This window comes from Lissotriton helveticus, chromosome 5_1 (genome assembly GCF_964261635.1).
Source record: "Lissotriton helveticus chromosome 5_1, aLisHel1.1, whole genome shotgun sequence".
Classification (NCBI taxonomy): Eukaryota; Metazoa; Chordata; class Amphibia; order Caudata; family Salamandridae; genus Lissotriton; species Lissotriton helveticus.
This window is the reverse complement of record NC_136065.1, coordinates 1,363,004,809-1,363,031,129: the sequence shown is the minus strand read 5'-3', so window position 1 is coordinate 1,363,031,129 and position 26,321 is coordinate 1,363,004,809. Positions and strand designations below refer to the sequence as shown.

Sequence of the window (26,321 nt, the reverse complement as noted above, 5' to 3'; positions counted from 1 at the left end):
ATTTACTAAATCTTTTACGTTAGATAATAATAGTTTAAAACCAGAGACCTGTTGGTTAGACATAATTCCCTAATCCAAATGTAATGCAGCTCCACCGATCTGGCTTTTGTTAGCTTAGCGATGCAGTGGACATTTTCGATTCCCTACTGGAAGCAGCACTCGTGAGATGGGATGAGAGCGCGGTCATACATGCTCGGGTCTGCCAAGGTGTGAAAAGACAAACATGACTTGACTAAGACAACGTTCTCCTCACTCTGGCTGCCAGAAATGACAGTAGACCTTTCTTGACATGGTTATAATTTAAATTCATTTAGGACAATGTATGATTTGATTAGTAAAGGGACCGCTCCCCTACGTGCGGTGTACTCATTTGGTACTGTTCCTTCATCCTAAAACACAACAGGAATCTGGTATAGGAGGTGAATTTACATCCCCAGTGTTGGTTTTTTTCGGTCGCAGTCCAAGATAAGTTGATAAAAAAGAGTAATGCTGCTTTGTGCGTGAGTGCTCATACACTAACATCTCTGATCATTGTTTGAGGCTTTTGGTATATTGTAGAAATGTTATGTTGCTTTTGGGATGCAACGTCCTAGTTGTTCAGAACATCAAAATATAATAAATGGGATAAAAGTTTGAAACTATTGCACACTACTGTAACATGCATGTAAAGAACTTTAACCCCTCTTCATGAGGCTCACAGTATATAAATGTTTGTATTTATATGCAGTATTACTTGTGCCTCCGATAGGGACTTATTTTCAGGGTTATTTATACTAGCAAGTCGGTTCAATAATAAGTGCAGATGTTTTTTTTTTTTTTGCCCATTAAGAAGAAAGTGCAAACTGCACGTTACATTTTTGCCTACACGCTTAACCACCAACTGAGGATTAATGGTATTTGCCCGAGCAAAACAATAATATAGCATGGAAACACATTCAAAAGTAATAGTTCCCACAATTGTAATTTTTTTCGCTCAGATTTTCTTACTAATTGTCAATAGATTAAGCCTACTACGCAGCACAAGCACGCTCTGTAAGGTATATTGTGGCTTACCATTAACAGAGGTTTGGAACCCGTCCATGCATTACCACTAGTTGTATTTCCTTGTCATTCATATTTGCTTACTAATTCATATAGCAACTTCTCAACCTTGTTTGTCCCTCAAGGGAGCGTTGCCACTTTCCTGTGTGTGTGCGCCCGAATGACAGGTGTCCGTGCTCGATGTGGGGGCAGGCATAATTTGTTTTCTTTTTAAGCACTCACAGATTGCATGTGTGTTTAAGCCATCTCCCTTGCGTTTCTCTCTCCCATTCATACTGCTGACTGTTTGTGCTTCTCCATGCCCCTTCCCTGTTAAGCTCACCCAAGTGCTTTTCCATCTTGTATCCACCTTTAGCCTGTCTTGTTGCATACCCACCTATCCTGTTTAAGTCTTTCCTGTCCGTCCCAAATAAATGCCTTTGTAAATTTTGTCATAAGTTACCAGTATGACTTATATCGGTAACTAAAAACAAATTAAGCAGTACATCGTTTTATTGGCAGGCACATAAGTGATGCCAATGCCAAGCTGCACAATATCGAGAATGCTGTGGAGCTTGGTAAAAAAACATTCTACAAAGCCGTTCATTCACAAAGGCGAGACCCATTTGCTTTGCTGATTCTTGTTGGGTCGAGCCTGGCAGCGCATGCACTGCAGCGTGCTGTATTGGAATGTGGAATAGAAGCTCCGCCCATATTTGTCATTGTCCTTCGTAAATGCTGGCTTCTGATTTATTAATATGCTTGTTCGTCCCTCCTTAGTACTGCCTTGTCTTCATTTGTAACCTCCCACGAGGACTGGCCCGTTTACTTTGGTTGTTACACGGTATGTCTTTTTAAGTCTAGAAGTACTATTTTCTTTAATGAGTTTTTCCTACTGCCGGCACAACATGCTTTCCTGCAACTTTCAGTGCACTACGCGCGCTTTCACTTTCTGGGCAGCCGGGGCATTTGGTAATTGGCAAAGCATAAATAAAAGCCATTGTCATTTACAATGCCAATAGCTTAAACTCTTGCAAATACGAGACCTATTGCATTGCAAATGCTTGTTAGCTCGAGCCTGGGCAGGGCATGCACTGCACGCCCTGCTGTATTGGAGTATGTACTTGAAGCCCCGCCCACTCTCCACCCATTTTTAGGGCTCGGCCTCCGCCCACGTAAGTGGGAGGAGTTTCGAGATCCTAATGTTAAAGAAAAAAAAAAGTATCTCCTAGGGCTTTGGCGAGACAAATTCCACACATTCCTTAGTGTGTTATGTCATCTGGCCAGTGATTCGTCTTCGTTGTGGTGTCGTTTTAATAGCCTTGAAGTGATAGGGTAAATGTAGTTTTCGTCCGCCATGTTGGGGATTTTTCGTTCGTGTGCGCGCAAAGAAGTACATTAATTATAATTAGGAGCTGTCAGGGTGCCTCCGTAAGTGAATCCAGATGGCCGGGCGCGTTCACCATTCAGCAGCGCGCAGCTACACCATGCCAGGCCGGGAAAGGGCTTCATTAGTTCAAGAACAAGAGTCTGACGTTCTGTCATGGGCTGTTCTTTTAATCTCAGTTTCATTTTTTTTCTGGAATGGTCCGTGGCCGGTGTGAATGGAATTGTTCTCTCGAGTTTATAATGTGTTTCTTTGCAGCAGCTTTTGTTTTCGGAGCTGAGGTAATGAATAGCAAGCTGGCAGGCAGCGCCTTTTAGAACTGTTTGCTTTCTGGGCAGAGTCCTGCAGTGGTGTTGAACTTCAGCATAGTCTGACAGGCTGCTGTATTGTTTGTATTTTCCCATACCGCCTGCGTCAACTTTTTTCCACACACGAATTTCCAACAGTTTTGTTCTCTCTGAATAATGCGCCTTGTTACTTCCTTCAGACAGCAAGCAGAGTTTTAAAGGAATGATTCAAGGAGCCCGTCAGTTGTTGACACAACGAAAGGTGAGGTAACTGTTTGCTTGCAGTTACGGACCTTCGTTTGGGGTTTTCATTGGTATTGTTTTTCCTAATGGGATTGGTGTTTGTGAGAAAATTGACTGCCCACAGCTGCGCTTGTAAGACGCGGCTGGCAAAGCGTGTCACGAGGGCTGTGTGGGGCTGATACAGATGCTCGCGCCCTATCAACATTGGGGACTGTATATTGACCGTCGTGCTGAAAGGCGGAGCAGCAGAAGTAGATTTCCGTTCTTGACTTAAATTCTATTCTTCCGAGCTCTGGGAGAAACCCCGAATGGAATCTAGGTATCCTGCTAGTTGCAGCGTTTGCGCGATGGCAAAAGAGGAAGTGTGCTAAGTTTTATTGTTTTTATTTTTTATAAAGTAAAGAACATTGGTAGGAAAGTTTGTAGAACTCCCCAAGTCTAGCAACTCGGAACACATACTTTGATTATGTCGTTTTTAGAACAGTCTGCCAAAGAATTCATTTCACAACTTGTAAATGCAGTTTGAGAGTTGAGACTGCAGTTTGAGACTGCAGTTTGAGACTGCAGTTTGAGACTGCAGTTTGAGACTGCAGTTTGAGACTGCAGTTTGAGACTGCAGTTTGAGAGTGCAGACATACTTTGATTATGTCGTTTTTAGAACAGTCTGCCAAAGAATTCATTTCACAACTTGTAAATGCAGTTTGAGAGTTGAGACTGCAGTTTGAGAGTTGAGACTGCAGTTTGAGAGTTGAGACTGCAGTTTGAGAGTTGAGACTGCAGTTTGAGAGTTGAGACTGCAGTTTGAGAGTTGAGACTGCAGTTTGAGAGTTGAGACTGCAGTTTGAGAGTGCAGTTTGAGACTGCAGTTTGAGAGTGCAGTTTGAGAGTGCAGTTTGAGAGTGCAGTTTGAGAGTGCAGAATCGGAGTGCAGTTTGAGAGTGCAGTTTGAGAGTGCAGTTTGAGAGTGCAGTTTGAGAGTGCAGAATCGGAGTGCAGAATCGGAGTGCAGAATCGGAGTGCAGAATCGGAGTGCAGAATCGGAGTGCAGAATCGGAGTGCAGAATCGGAGTGACATTGGGAGTGTGCGGGTGAGCAGTGTGTGAATGTGCAGAAAACACCACACACACATACACCACACACATAACGCACACACAAACCACACACCTCAGTCTCTCAACACCACACACTTGTCACCACTCAACACAACACACTCACTCCCCAGGCTCACCCCCACAGACTCACCACCACACACTCACCAGCACACAGAAAACAACACACACAACACACCCCCAGCCGTCAATGAATGCTTTCACCATGCACAAACACCAACAACCATCATACATCTGTGCACGCTTTTACCAAGCACACACCCACCAGCCGTCAGTGCACCCTTCCACCAGGCGCACACACCTCCAGCCGGCAGTGCACTTTTCCACCAAGCAATCGCAGTATGGTACACTTTACTTTTAAACATATTCATATAAAGCACAGCATGCCACCATTGGTAAAATTACAATTCAACCAAGATACTTCCACTACACACCACATGCACACACTCCATAACACATGGCAAAAAGACATTGGCATTTACAATGCCATTAGCTCAAACTCAAATAAATCCGAGCCCGATTGCATTTCTAATGCTTGTTGTTATTGGCTTGTCATTGTCCTTTGGAAATGCTGGCTTCTGATTCATTATTAGGCTTGTTAGTCCCTCTTTAGTATGGCCATGTCTCATTTGTAATCTCCCATGAGGACTGGCTCTTTTACTTCGCTTGTTACATGGTAAGTTTTCTTTAGTCTGTAAGCACTACTTTCTTTAATGAGTTTCTCTTACTGCAGGAGGGTCTCGTGTGCAGTTGTGACCACGGCTTGTTTATTTAACTCGTAGCAAACAGGGACCACTTCAGGGGCCATGGGATGCCTTCAAGCATTTGGAATGCAATAGGTCTCACATTTGTGAGTTTAAGCTATTGGCATTGTAAATGACTGCCTTTTTATGTATGTTTTAAAAAAAACAAAATAAGTCATTGTCACTTACAATGGTAATAGGTTAAACTCTAGTAAATGCGGTACCTATTGCATTGCAGATGCTTGTTTTTAACTGGTACCTGCCAGACAGCTCAAGCAGTATGATTTTGAAAGACCTATTGTGAACTTACCAAGAACTTGGTGGGTTTAAGGCCTGCCTTTAATTTACTTTGTCACTTATCTGGGTCCTTCGAATTCAATGACTTTTTCTCACTCCATTGTTGTTTTTGTCCCTCATCTGGAGCATATTCCTTTTTTTTTTTTTTCTAATAATTTTTAATTAGATCATTTGTACTCTTCCACTGCTCATGTCTAGGTTAAGCCAGGGGTCCACAACTTTTCTTATAGGAAGAGCTACTTAAGGTAATTTATACATTTGTGAGCTACTGCCTAATTAAGGTATTTGATAAATGAACCGAGTTCAAATATCTTGGACTTTACTGGCCTTTAAGTAGCCCATGTCTGATACAAGCATACAGCAATAATGGCACAATAGCTGTATCGCAAAAGGTTTTCATTTGGGTTTTCTGGATCAGTTTTGTCCATTTTGTGCTTGAGACTGAGAGAGATCCATAGAGGGAGAGAGGAAAAAAAGGAGAGTAATCGAAGGAGAAAAAAAAGAATGGCAGAGAAAAATAGGACAAAGAAAATAAGAGAAGCAGGGACACTAATAAAAGGAAATTTGAAGAAAAAAACTGGGACAACAAGAGATTGAAATGACAGGAAGTAGAACAGAAGGAAAATGAGACAAAGGAAATAATGTGAACGAGAAGAGGGTGGGAAGGAAACGAAAAATGAGGATAGAGTACAAAAAACAAGAAATAACGACGGACAAACGGTAGAGGAAGCAAAGGAAAAAAAGCAAATACAACAAAATGACAGAGAAAGAAGAAAATAAGAGATCAAGAAGATAAGCCAAAAGTCGAAGGAGAGATCAGATGTAGAAAGAAAAATAAACAGGATAATAAGACGGAGGGGAAAAAATTGAATCAAGGGACAATTAATGAAAGAATGGTGAAGAAAGTAACAGAAGAAAGAAAAGCAGAGGACAAGGAGGATAAATGGAGAATGTAAACAAATGAAGCTAATAATGGCAAATGACGGAAAAGAAGAAAGAGGTAAAAAGTACAGAGAATTTACAGTAGTGGGCAGGCTGCATCACCCTGAGCTTACAAGTCTTTCCAGAAACGAGGACGGATTTTTAAATTTCTTCCTTATTAGGCAGTCAGCAGTATATTCTCAAGCCTGCTGATTGGCAGTTATCGTGTGTGGGCTACTCAGTGGAGCTACTGGTAGTTCCCAATCCACCTGTTTGAGACCCTAGGGTTAAGCACTCCATGAGTGTGTTTTCCAGTTCTTTCCCACATGTTCTTCTCCCTCTTAGCAACAAATATCCACTTGTGCAGCTGTCTTCCCCGGAGTGCCCCCACTGATGGCACTGTGTATATTATTCCACTCCCACTCCCTTTTTTTTTTTTTTTGTTTTTTTTTTTTACATCTCTAGAAGGCTTTAGCAAAGCAAATATGTCCTAAAGGTGGAACCTATTTGCTTTTGCCAGTGCTTGTTTGCATTATATTTGAAGCGGGTTCCAGAACATGCCGTAACCAGAGACATTTTTTATGCTAGATTGACACCGAAGAGTAAATAGCCTTGTTGATGCCATGCGAAATCCATCATAATACTGCTAGTGCAATAAATACTAAACTTTTTTAAAAAGTATATGTTTTCAGTTTCTCTGCCTCTGTGCAGAGTTGCTGCTAAGAGAAACTTCTTGTTTGTGGACACATTTTTTTTCTCCTTCGCTGTTCTTTCCAATTTCAGTCCATTGAATGCAGTAAATGTGTTTGTGATCTGATAACCGCACATCACATTTTCTTGGGGAGGAGGGCAGCTACTTTAAATTAGGGTGTAAAAGTGGCTCTGATCGTTTTCTGTTACAGATGTTGATGCCCAAGAAGAACCGAATCTCTATCTATGAGCTCCTGTTCAAGGAGGGAGTGATGGTGGCTAAGAAAGATGTCCATATGCCCAAGCACCCTGAGCTGGCTGACAAGAATGTTCCCAACCTACATGTCATGAAGGCCATGCAGGTACATTGCGAGTTGATGAACATGGCTTGGAATTGATCACGTTTGGTTTAAAATGTTAAGGGATTTGATTTTCTGTATTGTCCATGTGGTTTGAGCCATAGACCAGATGCGGAAGTCTTGATTAAGTATCTGATCCACGTTAGATACCGAATTGATCTTGTATCCGCAATTGGAGCTTTTAGTTTGGGATTTTTTATATTTGCCTCCGTTGTCATTTCAATCCAGTGCCTTATTAGTTTTATTTTTTAATTGTTTTCTGGAGCTGTGGTGTACATAAAGGCAAAGTAGTTTATTACTACTAAAGTCAAATCTTTGAGATATATGGGTTATTTAAGTGATCGTATTATTCTTTCAGCCAATAAAATCTTGAGTGGGTTGCTGTGTATTGACTGTCTATTCATGGAGTTCATGTCGGCCCCTCCATGAAGGAATCTTGAATAGTATCTATTAGCTTACAAAGACCATTGCAGTTCACTCAAGTTAGTAGTACAACTGTTCTTGACCACAGAGAACCTCTTAGAGGTTGTGGGACTAAAAGTGTGATATTTTGGATCGCTTTAGGTTGTTTTAGGCATGACCATTTCAGCAGGATGTTGGGGCTTTTAACCAGGGATTGACATGAAGGCCAGGACTATGAATTTGAAGCGGAGCACTTTTTGCATGTTTAGCCATGGTGTGTAAGTGGGATAATGTACTGGCCAAGTTTAAGTGTAGAGGGCAGACAACGAAAAGATCACAACATTAGTATGCTTTGGACTTGTGTATGTTGCAGTTTTGATGGCATGTCATTAACTACGAATGGTAAACAGTCTGAGTGAAGTTCTAAATGAAGTTGGTTCAGTTATATTTGCAAGTGCTTACCTGGTTTGTAAGCAGATTTGTATGTCATGGTGAAGGATGATTAATGCTGGATTGAGCATGAATCTGTACAGCAGTGAAGTGAGATTGCATAGTGGTACCCAGTTGCAGTCTGACAAAGCAGTTATCTGCTTTATAGATTTTCATTATGTACACTAAAAGTGCCCGCCACTTGTGAGGTTGGTGGTAAATGGATTATTCTGTGGACTGGTTAGCAGACTACACCAGCTGTAAATTGAAAGCAGGATTAGTAAAATGATCTGTTATGCATCTGCTACTTTTCAGTCTCTAAAATCACGTGGTTACGTGAAGGAGCAGTTTGCCTGGAGGCATTTCTACTGGTATCTGACCAATGAGGGCATCCAATACCTAAGAGACTTCCTGCATCTGCCCCCTGAAATTGTACCAGCTACCCTGCGCAGAAGCCGCCCAGAGACTGGCAGACCAAGGCCCAAAGGTACAAAATAAGTCATGTATATTAATTTCTTAAGTAAACTGTTTAAAAAAAAAAAATTATTGGGTTTTCTGAATAATGCAACGTATAACCATCATTCATCTGGCACAGTATGCAGTGTCCAAATGAGATCGGCAAAGCTTCATGCAAGTATCGTTCCCAATCCCTCTCTGCCTACAAATGCCAAAGAAGGTCTTGGTTAACTCCAGACCTAATTAGGGTCCCAATTATTAAAGAGTTACAAAATTGCACCCATGGTATGTCTTTGCATTGGAGCAGATTTATGGCTTTCATGAATTTACAGAAGTAGGATGGGAGATTGTTATTATTATTGAGGCACACCGCTACCTGGAGGTTTCATTGCGCCAGACAAGAGCAACAGAAGATCAAGGTTACTGGTTAAATAGCCAGGTTTTAAGGTTTTTACGGCAACTTACATGGCTGTTTTTGTGACGAAGAGGGATAGGGAAAGTGTTCCACAACATGGGTGCCAAGTAAGAGAAGGAACACCCTCCCTCCCAGGCGAGCAAATTTGAATCTTGGGACTGAGTATTTGGCCTGGGAGGCTGACCTACGCAGGCGTGTCGTGTGATAAGTCTGGACCAGAGAACATAAATAGTGGGGAGCTATACCTAGTTATACCCGCATAGACTATGGAATTGTGGCCCTCAGTGGTCTCCCTCAAGCAACAGCACCCCTAAGAGCCTCCTTGAATGCTGCCGCGAGACTCATTTCGGGCTCAAGGAAACACTCTCATATAACCCCTGACTTGAAATCCCTGAAATGGCTTCCCCTCGAACCCAGAATACAACTGAAAATTGCTGTTATGACACACTCAGCCATACACCACAAGGCTCCCATCTACCTCACTCAAAAGTTGACTATATCAGGAGGCTCGAGATCCAATAGAAGTACAAAAAGTCTGCTCCTGAAACCTCGCAGATTCCGTAAGGAAAAAACTTACAAACGCTCCTTCTCAGGAATGGCACCCAGGATCTGGAATGCACTCCCCCTCTCCCCCCCCTGAAACGAGGATTATCTCCTCCACTGCACTCTTCAAGAAAGAAGTGAAAGCCATCCTTATGGCCAAGTTCACCTGATCCCTACTGTTGCTGCTCAGAGACTTTGCACCAATTTTGTAACGCTGGATACTTAACGGTCCAATAACTTTTTATTCATGACCTCCTGACCTCTTTTGCAGTTGGATCAAAGACTCTGCACCGTCCTATAGTATTGTCTATTTTGAGTGTTTATTGGTATCTACTGATCCCTATGGTAGCTGGATCAGAGTCTCTGCACCGCCTTATTTTAATGTCTATTTGAATGTATATTGTTATCTCATGATCTGTATTGTAGCTAGCTCAGACTCGGCACCGTCTTATATTATTGTCTATTTGAGTGTTCTCTGTTATTTCATGATCTCTATTGTAGTTAGATCAAATACTCTGCACCGCCTTATTTTACCGTCTATCTGAGTGTTTACCTGTATCTTATTGGCACATGACTGTTATCCTATTATGTTACCGCTTACTATATTGTACCCAATTTTTATGTCCACTCACCCTACTGTTGCCCACTCTCCCCCCTGTGAAGCGCTCTGATATCTGTCAAGATCTTGTTCGCGCTATATAAAACTTTGAATAAATGAATAAATAATTGTATGCATAAAGCACATAGCTTTAAATTTTAGTCCCGTTCTCAATTCTTAGCCAATAGAGGTCCTGAAGGGTGCCTGAAATGGAAGATGTTTTAGGAACATGGCAGAGCATCCTAGCTGCAGGATTCTGTACAACCTGTAATCTACGAATTACCTCCTCGTTGGCTCCTAGATAAAGAATGTTTCCATAATCCAATCTTGACATTATCAATGCTTGTATTACAGTTCTTTAGGTAGATCAAAGCAGCATCCATAATATCTTCCGGAGCCACCTCAAGATAGTAAAGCAGATAGAAGCAGTTTTAGTGGCTTGCTGCTTCATGGAAAGTTGATCCTCGATCATTACACCCAAGTTGCGGGCGGATTGGACTGGCTGAGGAAGTAGACTCCTTTCCAGGGACCAGCGACGTGGGCCCCAAAGATCTTTAGCTTTCCCTATGATCAGGACCTGTTTTACCCCCATTTAATTTTAGCCAGTTGTTGTGCAATCAACTGGCTATTTTAAGCAGCCCTGTCTGTGAGGAGGAAACTTTAGAGGTATCATTACTAGATAGGAAAAAAGAGGCTGGGTGTCCTCCGCATAAGAGAAGATACACAACCCAGCTTCCTCCGCTATGGTTGCCAACGGGCTAACATAGATTGAATAACACAGGGCTCAGAATCGAGCCTTGCGGTACTCCATAGGGAGATTCACAGGTCTTTGAACTAGCTGAAGAAGAGAGAACCTGGAAGATTCTTACGGTAGGGAAGTCTTTGATCCAATCCAGAGCTAAGCCTGCAATTCCCAGCGATTGTAGAACTTTTGTAGAACTTTTAGAAGAGTATGGTGTGACACCCTATCGAAGGCGGCACTTAAGCCTAACAAGATAAGTGTAGCGCTTTCCCCTTTATCAAGTAGCTGGCTGATTGTTTCAGTAACTCCCAGAAGAGTAGTTTCTGTAGAGTATCTGGCTCAAAAAACAGATTGGATCAGTGCAGGACTTTATTAGTTTCCACAAATTGAACAAGCTGTTGGTTCACATGTTTTTCTTATATCTTACGGGGAGGAGAGATCGGTCGAAAATTAGATGGTTCTGCTGGATCGGCATATTTTTTCAACAGGGGAACTACCATTGCATGTTTACGCTCTGCAGGCAGACCAGCCTCTTTCAAGGAAGCATTAAGTAATTCCATGATGGGCTGTAGAGTACTGGGCTTTATTTTTTGAAGGTGTATGAAATAAAGGGTTATACCCAACAGTAGTCACTGGGACCTGGGTCAGCTAAGTACTAAGAGGAGAGGGTCCCAGCCTAAATAGACAATTAATATGAAAAATTTAATTATAAAATCACACAGAGAATAAATCCGTCCACATTGTTTTAATCACAATGGGAGAAGGTAATACATATCACACTTTTTGAACAATAAACAATAGGTTGAACAGTGCCCCAGTAAGGGAGAGGAGGGGGTGGGTGATATCAAGTGAGGAAAATGTGGTAGGGAAGGAATTGAGTGACAGAGTAATCAATCATTTGTAAGTAAACAGTAAAGAGTTACATATTCTGTACAAGAAAATGGACATTAAAGTTCAGATTGTGTATTTACACGGGTCACCCATAATTCTTACAAACCCTGTGAGGCTCCCAACACTCAACAACAGAGGCTCCGTCCCTAACAACCTCAGAAAAGTTCCCCTCACACTAGAAAGCTCGACCACCCTTCTCTCTCCCAAACTCAAATGCATCTTACTCAATTGCAGATCGGCCCAGAGACACTCCTCCGACATCGCTGATCTCGTCTCAGCTAGGGATATGGACCTAGCCATTCTAACGGAAACGTGGCTTTCTGAAGCCTCTACCCCGATTATGGACATACTAGTCCCCCCCAACTATCACATCATTAGGTTGGACAGGTCGCCTGACAAGACGGGCGGGGGAATTGCATGCATTTTTAGGAGCAACCTCTCCGTTACTCAAGTCACCTCCCCCTCCCTTTCCTCCTGTGAACTCCTCTGCCTCGACATCACCAGCGAGGGCAAACAAGTTTGTGCTTTACATCTCATCTATCACCCGCCTGGTGACAATCTCATATTCACCCAACAACTCATGGACATGATCTCTTCCAATGCCGGTCGGCAGACCACCCAAGTCTACCTGGGTGACTTCAATCTCCACTGGAACGATCAGAAGGACACAATGGTGAATAGTCTCAAAAGTTTCCTTAATGCGCTTGACCTCACCCAAATATGCGATAGACCAACACACGACAAAGGCTCGATACTCCATCTCATCATTGCCAAAGAGAACACTACACAACTGGAGGCGATCCAACCCTGCGACTGGTCAGATCACCACATTATCACCTTCTTTATCAATGAAAAAGTTAAACCTATCCCGGCTCAACCAATCAAATGCAAAACATGGAAAAGGGACATGAAGAATCTTAACCCCTCTACCCTACCTCCCCACATCGGCAATCTCCTCCTTCCCCCTTCAGGTGCCTCGGATGTTCAATCACTGACCGACCACTACCTTGACTCTATGAATACAATAGTCAATGAAGTTGCCCCACTGCAACTGAAGAGTCTCCACCAAAATTTCTAACCCCTGGTATGACGATAGACTCAATGACGACAGGCGTACCATGCGAATGGCAGAGCGCACCTGAAGATCGGACCCTTCAGCACTGCACCTCAAAAGGCTCAAGAACAAGAGAAATGCCTACTGCAGGAAAATAAAGCGCACTAAGTCGGTCTTCTTTAGCAGTCAGTTGGACCAAGCAAAAAACAGGCCAAGAAAGCTGTTCGAACTAATAAAGACCCAAACAAAGACTCAACCCTCACAATCAAACAGCACAACAAGCGACACCCCACACTGTGAAGCCTTCTCTGCCTTCTTTAAGCTAAAGACTGACAACATAAGAAATGACCTCATCATGGATGTGAGCCGACTCCCCAACCACAACAAGGCCTCATCCCAGACTCCCTCAAGGTAGGGCAAGTCACACCTATACTCAAGAAACCTACAGCAGATCCGTCTGATCTAAACAATTACAGGCCCATCACCAATATCCCCACCCTGGCCAAACTGCTGGAGAAATGTGTCCAACTCCAACTAACAAAACACATTGACCAATTTGACCTCCTCAACCCTCATCAATCAGGCTTCCGAGCGAAACATAGCACGGAAACAGCTATGACACACATACTTGATGACGCCCTCCAAATTCTTGATCGCAATGAGTCCTGCCTCCTCATCCTTCTTGACCTCTCGTCAGCATTTGACACGGTCAAACATGAGAACTTGCTGGAGTTGCTAAGCACTAGAATGGGTCTATCGGGAACTGTTCTCAAATGGTTCTCGTCCTTCCTCCACAACCGGTCTCAGAAGTTCAAGATCGACAATGTACTATCTACACCTGTGCCTGCAGACCTAGGTGTTCCACAAGGATCCTCCCTCTCCCCCACACTGTTCAACCTCGTCATGGAACCGCTCGCCACCTTGCTCCAAGCTTCCAATGTCCAATTCCATATGTACGCCGACGACACACAACTTTACCTAAAGCTACAATCCCCGGAAGATATCAAACATCTGAATTCCACGCTTATTAACACTCAATCTTGGTTGGCCGATAATCACTTCAAACTAAATGCTCTGAAAACTGAGTTCCTACTCATCTCACCCCCGGCGAAAATCTCCACCACCCAAACCTGGCTCAATAACCTAACCGCATTCAATGTCCAACCGACTATCGTGGACTCGGCGAAATCCCTAGGCATCACACTCGACGCCAAGCTCAACATGCAGCAGCACGTTAGCAAAGCCACAAAAGGAGCTAATTTCCAAATCAACACACTGAGGAAAATTAAACCCTTCCTCCCTGCCGAAGACTTCCAAACTGCCGTACAAGCTTTAGTCATCCCTAGAATAGACTGCGGACTCCCGCTATCCACAACAGCACCCTTAAGAGCCTCCCTGAACGCTGCCGCGAGACTCGTCACTGGCTCAAGAAAACATTCGCATATAACCCCAGACTTAAAGTCTCTAAAATGGCTGCCTTTTGAAGCCAGAATACAATTAAAAATTGCAGTTATGATACACGCGGCCGTGCACCACAATGCACCCAACTACCTCGCTCAAAAGTTATCTATATCAGGAGGTTCTAGAGCCAATAGAAGTACAAAAAATCTACTCCTGAAACCTTCTAGATTTCGGAAAGAGAAAACATACAAGCGCTCCTTCTCAGGAATGGCACCCAGGATCTGGAATGCGCTCCCTCCTGAAACTAGGCTTATCTCCTCCACTGCACTCTTCAAGAAAGAGGTGAAAACCATCCTTCTGGCCAAGATCTCCTGAACCTTATAGGTGCTGGATCAGAGACTCTGCACTGCTTTGTATCACTGTTCACCTGTCCTTTGGCACTATACTTCTACTTGATGGGGACACTCATACGCTACTCTCTTACTACAGACCAATATATGATACACTTTGTTTTACTGATTCGCTCTCCCGATGCCCCCACTTAGGGTCCTCTCTATACTAAGACATTGGTGTTAACCATCCACACACCCAAGGCGTACCTGAACACCTCTGTAGTGGGATCAATGACTTGTGTCGTCTCATACTATTTGTTTACCTGATTGTATATTGATATGTTCTATGTATGTTATTATTATTGTTTACCTGATCGTATATTGATATGTTCTATGTATGTTATTATTATCCTACCATGTTAGCGACTATTATACTGCTCCCATTCTCTCTGTTCTTTCCTATTGCCCCTACCCTGTTCTTTGTGAAGCGCTCTGATATCTGTAAGGATCTTGTTCGCGCTATATAAAACTGTGAATAAATAAATAAATACTCCACAAAGTTCAATCAATGGAAAGTTAGGACATGGAGTTGACATCGAAAGAACAAGTGGTTGTCGACGTTTCGACCCTCTGAAAAGCGCAGGTATTCATATTATCCTTGCCGTGGGGTCTTCATCAGGACGTGTATCGGGGCAGGCAACCTGTATCATAAATGGATACGGTTTGTTGAAAGGAAACTCTGCTGTGTCCGGTAAAAGCGTTCAAGACGCGTTCCTCGAAGGGGAATTGTTACTTGGGAAGACTCGTGGCCCAACGATGTTGGGTGCCGACTGAATCTGGCGGTGTACCGATAGACTTCGCTAAGTCCATTTTCTTGTACACAATATGTAACTCTTTTTACTGTTTACTTCCAAATGATTGATTACTCTGTCACTCAATTCCTTCCCTACCACATGGAGATGGAGGAAACCCCTAAAATATGCAATTTAGTAGGTTTGCACAGACTACAAAGGGCATATCAACCCTGGAACTATTGCTTGACAGATCTCCAGCATATAGATCTGTGGAAAGATGGCAAAACGAAATTGATAGAGTTCCAACCTATTATAGTATTAACCCTAGCATAATCGGAAGGGCTTAATATCAGAGCTTTCATATGAGATTGCTGCCATTATTTGTCACTGCACTATGTGGCACCAAACTGACAAGTGGCTTTCTTTACAGGACAGGTAGATTTATGAAGCAACTTATCAAATGGACAAGTAGATATTTTATTAAATTGCACACCCCTGATAACTGGCTCTCAAGAGGTACCGATGTCCATGTGGGAAATGTTTGGTAGCTGACAGTAGTCCTTTGGGCATTACATAGCCACTTTGGTTCTCCCCCCTTTGCAACAGACCATGATGGTGGGTGTGCTGTTTTCAGAGTTCATGAATTTGTGAATCTCTCATAAAGAAACTAATGTTTGTCAATTTGAATACAAGTTTTCAATGGTAGGAATCTTCACTAAATTCATGGATTGACCGCTTCCTGGGAATACAGACTAGACTTGGTGGGCAACCACAAGTTGGTTTTTTAAATTGAACGTTTAACTGCTGGTGGAGTACCTGGTCTATTCTGAGCTGGCTGATTCCCCTCTGGCCATAAACATCGACAAAACAAAAAACAGACAACAATCAGAACAACGAAACAGGAAAGACCGAAAGCGAGCCGAGAAACCCCAAGGAAAGCACAACGGGAAAACACGACCAAAAGAAAACTGATGAGGAAAAGAACAGCACACTTCTAAATACCGCAGAGAATAAAATAAACATAACAGCGGATCTGATAAAAACTCAAATAAAGAAGGGGAAAATGGCAGGAGATCCAGGTCCAAATGGAATACAACCGATATTATTTAAACACGACATCGAATTCTGGAGTAACACACTACTACCACTCTTTGTGGGCATACAAGACTCAGAAACCTGCCCCGAATCCTGGCATGGATCAACCATAAGCCCAATTTACAAGCAAGGAGACAGGAGTGATCCTTGCAATTATCGGTTAATCGCTCTACTCGACATTGAAGCAAAGTACTACGCGGGCATTTTATTGGATGAATTGACATCTTGGGCAGCGTCAAAAAACATAATCCCGGCAAACCAAACAGGGTTTTGCAGAGGACAAGGAACGACTACAAATGTCATGGCATTAACTCTGCTGACAGACGCGGCTAAAGTAGGAAAGAACTCCCTGTTTTCATGTTTCCTCGACTACAGCTCAGCCTTCGACCATGTGGACCAGGGCAAACTATGGAGAAAGCTTGATAATTGGGGGGATACCGCAACCCCTCCTGAAGCAACTAATCTTACTCCACACTAACACCTGGGTTAAGATTAAGCTGGGAGACGTGACGCACCTTTCTAGGAGAATCCACACCTCTAAAGGACTAAACAAGGGTGCGTCCTAGCACCTACTTTGTTTAATCTTTTCCTGGCAGACCTACCAGGGGAACTGGACAGTATTAAATCGCATGCCCCACGGTTGGGGGACACCACGCTATCTAACCTCCTCTACGCTGACGACCTGGTTCTAATTAGTCGTACTCCAATTGGCCTTCAGCAACTGATAAACACTACCAGCACATTTTCACAGCGTAACGGGTTACAAATTAACCGATAGAAAACAAAAACCATGGCTGTGAACTATAAGAAGGCCAGGAAAATTGTTGGCATTTGGACGGACACAAACTGGACCATGTAGCGCAGTGGTTCCCAAACTTTTTTGACCCGTGGCTCCCTTGACCTAATTGGCAGTTGGCCGTGGCTCCCCACCATTTTTTTACCTGGGTGCCGCGGCGCACCCTTTGGGAACCACTGGTCTACATGAAGAATCAAGCCTAGACATGAAGGATTCAGAGAGTAGCTCTCCACCAGGCCCCTGACCCCGCACCCACCCACCCAACGCTCTCCACCAGGCCCCTGACCCCGCACCCACCCTACGCTCTCCACCAGGCCCCCCACCCTGCACCCACCCACCCAACGCTCTCCACCAGGCCCCTGACCCTGCACCCACCCAACGCTCTCCACCAGACCCCCCACCCTGCACCCACCCACCCAACGCTCTCCACCAGGCCCCCCACCCTGCACCCACCCACCCAACGCTCTCCACCAGGCCCCTGACTCTGCACCCACCAACCCAACGCTCTCCACCAGGACCCCCACCCTGCACCCACCCACACAACGCTCTCCACCAGGCCCCTGACCCCGCACCCACCCACCCAACGCTCTCCACCAGGACCTGCACCCACCCAACGCTCTCCACCAGGCCCCTGACCCCGCACCCACCCAACGCTCTCCACCAGGCCCCTGACCCCGCACCCACCCACCCAACGCTCTCCACCAGGCCCCTGACTCCGCACCCACCCACCCAATGCTCTCCACCAGGCCCCTGACCCTGCACCCACCCTACGCTCTCCACCAGGCCCCCCACCCTGCACCCACCCACCCAACGCTCTCCACCAGGCCCCTGACCCCGCACCCACCCACCCAATGCTCTCCACCGGGCCCCTGACCCTGCACCCACCCAACGCTCTCCACCAGACCCCTGACCCCGCACCCACCCACCCAATGCTCTCCACCAGGCCCCTGACCCTGCACCCACCCAACGCTCTCCACCAGACCCCCCACCCTGCACCCACCCACCCAACGCTCTCCACCAGGCCACCCACCCACCCAACGCTCTCCACCAGGCCCCTGACCCCGCACCCACCCACCCAACGCTCTCCACCAGGACCTGCACCCACCCACCCACCGCTCTCCACCAGGCCCCTGACCCCGCACCCACCCACCCAACGCTCTCCACCAGGCCCCTGACCCTGCACCCACCCACCCAACGCTCTCCACCAGGCCCCTGACTCCGCACCCACCCAACGCTCTCCACCAGGCCCCTGACCCCACACCCACCCACCCAACGCTCTCCACCAGGCCCCTGACCCCGCACCCACCCACCCAACGCTCTCCACCAGGCTCCTGACCCTGCACTCACTCCTTATGAAATGTCATTAGTGCTCATGTAAAGCACTCCAATATGTTTGGGTTGAGTTTGCTCTATAAAAAAATTGAGGGGAAAAAAAATGAAAAAATTTGTTTCATTTACCCTTTCAACGCTTTTTGCATCTAAATAACCAAAGGTACTCGTGACTCCACAAGGAGCATGACCCCCTCCTGTGCTGAAACACCTTCCTTTCTGCCACTGACCGGCATCTCTTTCACAGCTCATCAGCAGCTGAAAGAGTTGATTGCCTTCTTAAATGGTTAGAACTGCCAGGCGCCAAAATGCGGGATTATGGGCATCATCTTTAGCCTTTGAGTAAGAAGTGCCTGGATCTTCATTGGCAGGCGGGCCTCACAGCTATGTCTGTAGCCGAGTCCTGTGCGCGCTGTTTGTGCGCCCCTCCCCTCTCCCCCCTCCACCCTCCCCCGCCGCCGTGATGCTCTGCTTCAGAAAGGCAGACACTAGGGGCAGAGCAACCTATTAATCTTGGAGGCGAAGGGGGGCGAAAGTGACACATTCTTAGTGTGACTTTCACACTTCTCCTTTCCCACATCGTGCCCGCGGCGCCCCTGGCTCCTGATAACGGCGCACCAGGGCGCCGCGGCGCACAGTTTGGGAACCACAGATGTAGCGTGTTACAAATATCTGGGAGTCCTAGTAGACAGCAGAGGCTCGTCTTAACCGCAGTTAGAGACGTTGCATCGAAAAGGCACCATGAGCTGCTTAGCGATGATCCCCTGGAAGAAAATATTACCTGATTACACGGTTGAACGGCTTCTACAAGTATTGAGAGCTCGCCTTCAACTGATGTTAACATATGGGAGCGAATCAACTCTCGGAAAAGATGCTCTGACCCTCGATAGTGATCAGTAAAACTTTCAGAACCATCTTCTGGCTACCCAGTTATGTATCTCCTGCCCAAATTCGTCTGGAGTTCGGGATTCAAAAACAGACCGTGGAAAGAGGGGGTAGCTTCATAAAAGGCTGGCATAAGATTAAAAATGCAGAGCAAGGCACCCCAAACGCCCAACTTTGGACTGAGCTGCAGCGACGAGAATCTTCGCACGCATGGAAGTACCTGATGGAATCGTTAGAAGTACTCGCACTGTCTGACCTCTGGTACTCCTCAGTAGACCACAAAAGCTTCAAAAAGGTAGTAACAAAGGTTACAAAAATAATATCGCTATTAGAGGACCAGGAAACTAGCAAAAAGGGCACATGGATGGACAGTCTTAAACGACTACAAAACACTAAAGACCCAAGCGTATATGGATCACGGATTTAAACAGAAGAGCAAAGAGAGTTTTAAAACTACGTTTCGGTATACTACCAATGCTCCCTCACCTGGCCCCGTGGAAAAGGAACCAGGAAGTCAAAACCTGCCGCCTCTGCAGTGCAGGACTGGAAGATCTAATCCACATAATATGTAGTTGTACAATCTTAACGGACAAAAGGAGATCCTTATTACGTGCAATATGGAACCAGAAGGGCATTAGAACCTGCAGACAAGCAGTCATATTATGTTTTAATCCTCAGGAGACCCAATTAAATTGCAGACTTACAAAATACTTTGATGCAGTGACTGGAGAATTAAGGAGACACAAAATGAGGAAACCGTAACATTCAGTCACTGCCTCAGAGTACAACTTTGGGTCCCTAGCTCAAACAATAATAAAAATGTAAACTGATAATATGGACTTCATAATTTTAACTCCTAATAACTCATTTTTATGTTTAGCAAGCCAACAAAAAAAGAGGTCTGTGGTATAACAGTAACCACTTGAAGGAGCAAAAGAGATTGGGAGAAAATCAATACCTGACCCAACTTAGGTGGGTAAGAAAGCACTCACACACCGACCTGGTCGGTGTCATGCTTCATCATCGGGCCCCACCAAAAAGGTCTAGTACCTTTTTGGTGTGCTGCGACTCCAGAATTACTGCGGAGCAGGTTTCGTGAAGTAGGCGTGCATTGAGAATACTTAAAGTGTCTAATGAGTATCAAAAAATTGTTTTAATATTAGATCCCTCAGACACAGTTAAAAGTTATGTGATCGGAATTATGGCCAAGTGCAATGGTTTGGTTAATTCCAATTACTCTTAATATCAGTCGACATGTTTCTGCCTATGAAACTGTGTTAATTTACCAGGCATTCTTCAGGACTCATGTTATGTAATAAACCCTGGTGGTGTGAGCGCCCTAAGGCTCACCCTTACCTAGGGACGTGTAAGTGAAAAAATAGTTAAAGGGGGAGAGCAGTTGCTCATTCCCAGTAACTCCTGGTTTAGGAGGATTACCGCACCTAAGGAGAAAGAGGGGACAGACATACATAAAAGACAAAACACACAATTAAGTAGTTGGTCTAGCATGTACATCATTGGTGCTCCAAACAAGTGGGAGGATCATGGATTGCGTATAAACATTATAATTATCACCAACCTTCATACCCCTATAGGAGATGCCAGTTGTACATAAGGGTGACGTGAACTAGAAGTGTATTAAAAGCAACAGGAAGCTAAGGTAGTTTAAAACACCGGAGTAATCTACTCCTAAGGTAGGATCAATGGACCAAAAGGTCGGTGACCCCACCCATCGCCTAATGAAAAGAAGTTGATAAAAAGTCTCACTTTTAAATTCGATGCAAAATGCGCCATGGGTCACAGATGGGGAGTGGAGGGTTACTTGGCACACCCTGTAGGATAAAAAACAAGTAAAACCCACGAGGTGGCAGATTAGAAGTTAAATTATCACCCAAAGTACTTATCTTGGAATCGCAGTAAACATGCGTGGGTAGACGATGAAAACTCACGCCCTCAAAGCCCGGCACCCGTGTGGCACCTAGCTATTCCTCAAACTGGACCCCGAAGACCGAGATCAGGCTGCTTGCTGTGTTTATGAAGCAGCGCCGCGTAGCTCGGTCTGTTTCCGGGTTGGACTTGGTCTGCAATGAAAGAGGGCGTGGCCATGTCGCAGGAGGTACCTAGCTCGTCCGTATACCCAATGGAGGTGTGTAATGACGTAGGTCAGCGGGTAATCCAATGTCAGTTCATCCAAACGGATGATGGCGCACTAATCCCACCTTATGATTCTGGAGATGGATGCACTTTCAGGTTGGTATTGGTTACCGTAAACAAAGCAATGAGTATACTGAGCAGCCATGCCAAAGCCACGTGGAGCGTGGTGTGAGTAACTCGGATAGAAGATACTGTTAATTACAGGAACGGTGCACATATACAGCGAAACAGGATAGCGCTGAGGGTGCGGTTAACTGCAAAAGCCGGTGGTGTACAACGCGACTTGTTCGGTGCATTGTGTGACATAGTAAGATGTTAATAACTAAATAGATCATTCCGACCATTTTTAAACTAATTATCTAATAAAGGTGGTCGGAAGGGACAAGATGTTGCATGTACCCAGAATGTGTTCACTCAACTATGCTATGGCCCAATACTAACATTCAGCAATAATCGGGAGCCCATAAACTTCAGAATATGCGAAAGTAACAGAGGAATGTTCCTAAATTGATATTATAGTCAATGAAAACAATGTTATTTGTTGAGCCAGGTTAACCTGGTTCATTTTAACACTGCATTCCAGGGAATATCATCATTTAGGTCAGACAAATGAGTCCCCAGTCTGTACACCCAACGCTGAGTTGCAATTTGTGTGTGCAGTTTGCGTCCACAGTTTCCCTTTGTTCCAGCGACAGTGTTTTTATAGGGGCAGTCAGGGGACATACGCTGCAGTCAGAGCACGGGTAATGACCCGTTATCCTAGGTAGTCCCCAGGAGTCAGTGACAGAAGTGGCTATTGGTGGGGGTTGTTCCTTAGGGCGTGTGTGTACCAGCGCATCCTTTAAGCTGCGTCCTTTCTTGAAAGAGAAGAAAGGTTTCTCCGAGTCTTTTTAGCAGTTATCTTTGACATGTATCTCGTTTAACCCCTTCGGCGCTCATGACGAGCTCAGCTCGTCATGAGCGTAACGTGCCCTACGCTGATGACGAGCTCAGCTCGTCATGTAATGCGGGTTTTTCAAAATCGCAGCGGGAAAACCGCTAGCGCACATGCGGTTAAAGTTGTGTACCTTAAATTGTGAGTTTTAATTAACTGTGCAATAAACTTATCTTATCTCTGGCCATAAAGGCACCAAAGTTTTTTTTCAGTAAAGCTGTTTGCCTACGTGCTTGCTTGTTTTTTATTTTTGAGAAACGTGACCGCACTTTAGAGGCTGCTGCATCTCATGGATAGTTAAGATTTGTTGTGTAGATGGTTGAAGGAATTCAGCCTAAAATGAGGTTGGAAAAGTAATTCATTTGTCAAAGAGTAACATGCCACGAATAGCGGAGTGGATACTTCAGAGGCATAGTTCACTCCGGTGGAGGAATTATGAACCAGCATTCCAACTAGATACAGTATCTGACAGGATTCTAAGAACCCTACAGTGAACAAACTTCAAGTAGCTAAACAGCAAAAATGTAACATGCTGTTGTAAAGAAGGGGGATGTTGGGTAGCATGTGTGGAAGGGTTGTGCAATTTCCGCCCTCTGAGGCATGATTAATAAATGTTTAATCAATTCAGTGAATTTCTATAATGGAGTACTTGGTGTTGGCATGATATAGTACCATAACATTTTGTGAGCTGTTGCCCAATAAGTTTATTCACTTTTCTTTTTAGGTCTTGAAGGTGAGCGCCCTGCTCGTCTCAACCGTGGTGAGGCTGATAGAGACACTTACAGACGCACTACTGCTCCTCGTAAGTATTTCTGAATTATGTTTTTGTTCTTTGTTGATTCTGCAGTCTTCAGTGTATACATTCGATGTAACCAATCTCCACCCAGAAACATAATGATAAATGATTACTTGAGTAGGTTCCTTAATAAGGTTCCAGTGATTGCTTAGAGTGCAGTTGTACGCTACTTTAAATGTGAATTGCTTGGTTTGTGTGTGGAACGCAATGGGCCTGATTCACAGAACTAACTTACGACAAAATCCTAAACTTACTACCGTTTTGGAATTCTCAGAAGTTGAAAGGTATTCACAGAAGGCATTTAGGAGTCCTAAAGTTAGGACTCCTAACTTCTGTGAATACCAAAATGAATAAGTACCTTCTGTGAATACCAACATGGTAGTAAGTTTAGGATTTGGTCTTAAGTTAGTTCTGTGAATCGGGCCCAATTACTTCTGGTTCTTTAAAAAAAAAAAAAAACGTAGGGACTTAAGGATCGCAGTGCCTTAGCTAGTAATGGGAAATTTGGTTAAGGGGAGCACAGTTGCATTTGTTTAAATGCAGTCGATGAGAAGTTACGAATCTCATAGAATTTAGATGCTAGAATTTAGCATGCTGCTCTTGACTTCCTTGCTTGATGAAGCAGTGCTACCAGGTTTGATATTCGCTTGAAGTGTAAATTGGGTGTGCATCGGGCAAACGCTCTGGAAAAATAGTTTTGTCTTTGGCTGAAATAACTTTTTGCTATGGGATTCAGTGGAAAAAAAGTGGTTTTGCGAGGTCTGTTCCTAGGGTGCTCTATTAAGATCGTTGGTATTAATGAGAATTCTTATTTTACAGCTGGTGCTGACAAAAAGGCAGAAGCTGGTGCTGGAGCTGCTACAGAGTTTCAGTTTGTAAGTATTTCTTCTGTGCCCCCGAATTAACTTCTGAGTCATGCTATGTTCGTTCATTACACAGAGGTGTCTTTCCTATTTTATTTATTGGGGAGTTATAATAATTCTCACTTAGCCCTTTTCCTGCATGCCTGGCTCATTAGCAGATGTAAATTCAGGTCCTGGTCATGAAACTCCTTCGTTCCTTAATCCGAAATACTGGCACTTTGACCTGCCAGCATGCATCAGAACCAATCATTTACCACACAAGTAGAATCCTAATTTACTTCTGATGGTTCTGGAACAATTTTATTTTATGAAGACCATATATATCCACAACTTTGTGTATACTAAAGAATTTAACCAAGCTTAAAATGCAGCAAATCTAAATCTAGCTAACATTGCACAGATATCCGTGGGAAGTGCCTGCATCGCAGTGTTGCTATTTACCTGGGCTTAGTGCTGCAGGTAGCGCTAGCTGCAGAGCATATATTGTCCCTTGTTTGCGGTCCGAAGTTTTAATTTCGAAGAACTGGAAACTAACTTTGGCATCTGTCCAGTTTCATCTTCCTCATCAAACTACTTTACAGGAAGGTGGTTGTTTATTCCTTTGGGGCATTGAGATGATGTTGTGCTTGGATCTGAGAAATTCCCTCTCCAAGTCCTGATTCTGTGTCCGATTGCACCAAGACTAGTGTCTCCCATGGAACTAGATTGGCATTCCCGTGTTCCTCCTTAAGAGGTACTTGCGTTCCTGTGGTAACGAGTTAAGCAGAGTGTCCTATTGAGATACATATCAATGTTGAAACTAAGCCAGATAAGGTTTGGTCTAATACCCATAATGTACTAAATTGCCTGAGATTGGCATCTTGACGCATGGCATGGTTCCGCTCCTGTATGCATAAGCAAATGGGTGTATGCATCTGTTCTCCCCAGCCATTCAGCACAATAGAGCGGAATCGGTCTGCTTTAAGTTTGAAGATTTCCCTCCTGGAACCTCCTTTTCCCAGAGCCTTTTATCATGCGAAGGGCCAGTAAAAGTCCAGTGCCAGTGGGATTTTCCAAGATGCCAGGATTATCTGTTCTGTCTCTACCTGTTGACAGTATGAGAAAACTGTTCAGACTAGATGAGTCTGGCTCAACGTTGCACCTGTAGTAATCCACCCTCCCAACCACAATGGTCTTTTGTGAAGTAAACATGTTGTCCTTTACCCCCTCACACCAAATTTACTCCCTGGTTCTTATGCTGTAGAGACTTCGCACAAACGATGAGCATTTCATATGAAAAGATGTAGGCATATAGAAGGGACTCTAGAAAACCCTGGGGAAGCCCAAACTGTCTTGTAGAAAGGAAACCATACATTTGTCAACCCAATAGTCTTTAGAAATGGATCGCATTGTTTGGTGATGAAGTTATGTTCCCTTTTTACCTTGATATTCATCTTTGCTTTCTAATAGCCCTGGAATGCTTAGTGCTTTCCTATTAACTTAAATGGGCTCGTGAGCTATTGGATTATGAACCGCCTGTCTCAGAATGCCTAGAATTTGAGAACGTCTAGAACATTGGGTTTCCGTCATGCTTGGCATTACCAAGTAAATACTCCTTATTTTTTATTTTTTTATAATGGCTTGAAAGTTGTCCGTTAGGCTGCCAAAACAGGATTCTTGTACAACCCCCACCCCCTCCCACACACAAACGATGCCTCGGTTGTGCATGAGGGATGCAGTGTATTGTAGCTTTGTGTGGTTTGGACTGTCCCCTTAGAAAGACTGGGTTTGTTATATAGGATTGCCCTTTAAACATTCATGAGTACCTGCTTTGGGTTTTTGGGAGCGGCATGGGTGCTCAGGTGGCTGCTTTCGTGGTTTCAGGGAGAAATCTAATTACTACAGTTGTGCTTTGAAGTTACCAGGGGTTTATTCTTTGTATTGACTTGTGGAAATCTATATCTACATATGAATATAAACCGATTTATGTGCCATGTGAGCTTTCTGTACTGACAAGTTATTTTTTTTTTCTTCTGCTTGCAGCGCGGTGGATTTGGTCGTGGACGTGGCCAAGCTCCTCCATAAATTCTGTTGGATTTGTGTAAAATAAAGATTTTGACAAACCAATGTCTGCTGTGTGAGATCTCTACTTCCTACCTTACAGTTTCAGGGGAGATTTAGGTTTTCTGGATTTAGGTACAAGTGGTTGAGAGGAGTACAACAAAGACTATGTATTTGAAACCGTGGCTAATTTTGTTAGAAACATTTTACATTTGTTCAGGAGTATACAGTTGTACTTCTAGAGGCTTAAACACATTCAACCTTGATTGTTACAGAAACCTTTGACTAGGATGGATATTTGCACATGGGTGGAAGG

The 26,321-nt window shown here is 44.2% G+C and overlaps 1 protein-coding gene across 1 annotated transcript in view; it reads left to right on the top strand.

Moving 5' to 3' along the window:
• Positions 1-26,071, top strand: part of RPS10 (ribosomal protein S10) — a 28,182-nt gene extending 2,111 nt beyond the window's left edge. Inside the window, exons 2-6 of the mRNA XM_078644259.1 lie at positions 6,910-7,059; positions 8,203-8,374; positions 23,031-23,108; positions 23,922-23,977; positions 25,988-26,071. Coding sequence (XP_078500385.1) covers positions 6,910-7,059; positions 8,203-8,374; positions 23,031-23,108; positions 23,922-23,977; positions 25,988-26,029 — 498 coding nt within the window. The 3' untranslated portion in view covers positions 26,030-26,071. The remainder of the gene's footprint in view (positions 1-6,909; positions 7,060-8,202; positions 8,375-23,030; positions 23,109-23,921; positions 23,978-25,987) is intronic.
• The last annotated feature ends 250 nt before the right edge of the window (positions 26,072-26,321 follow it).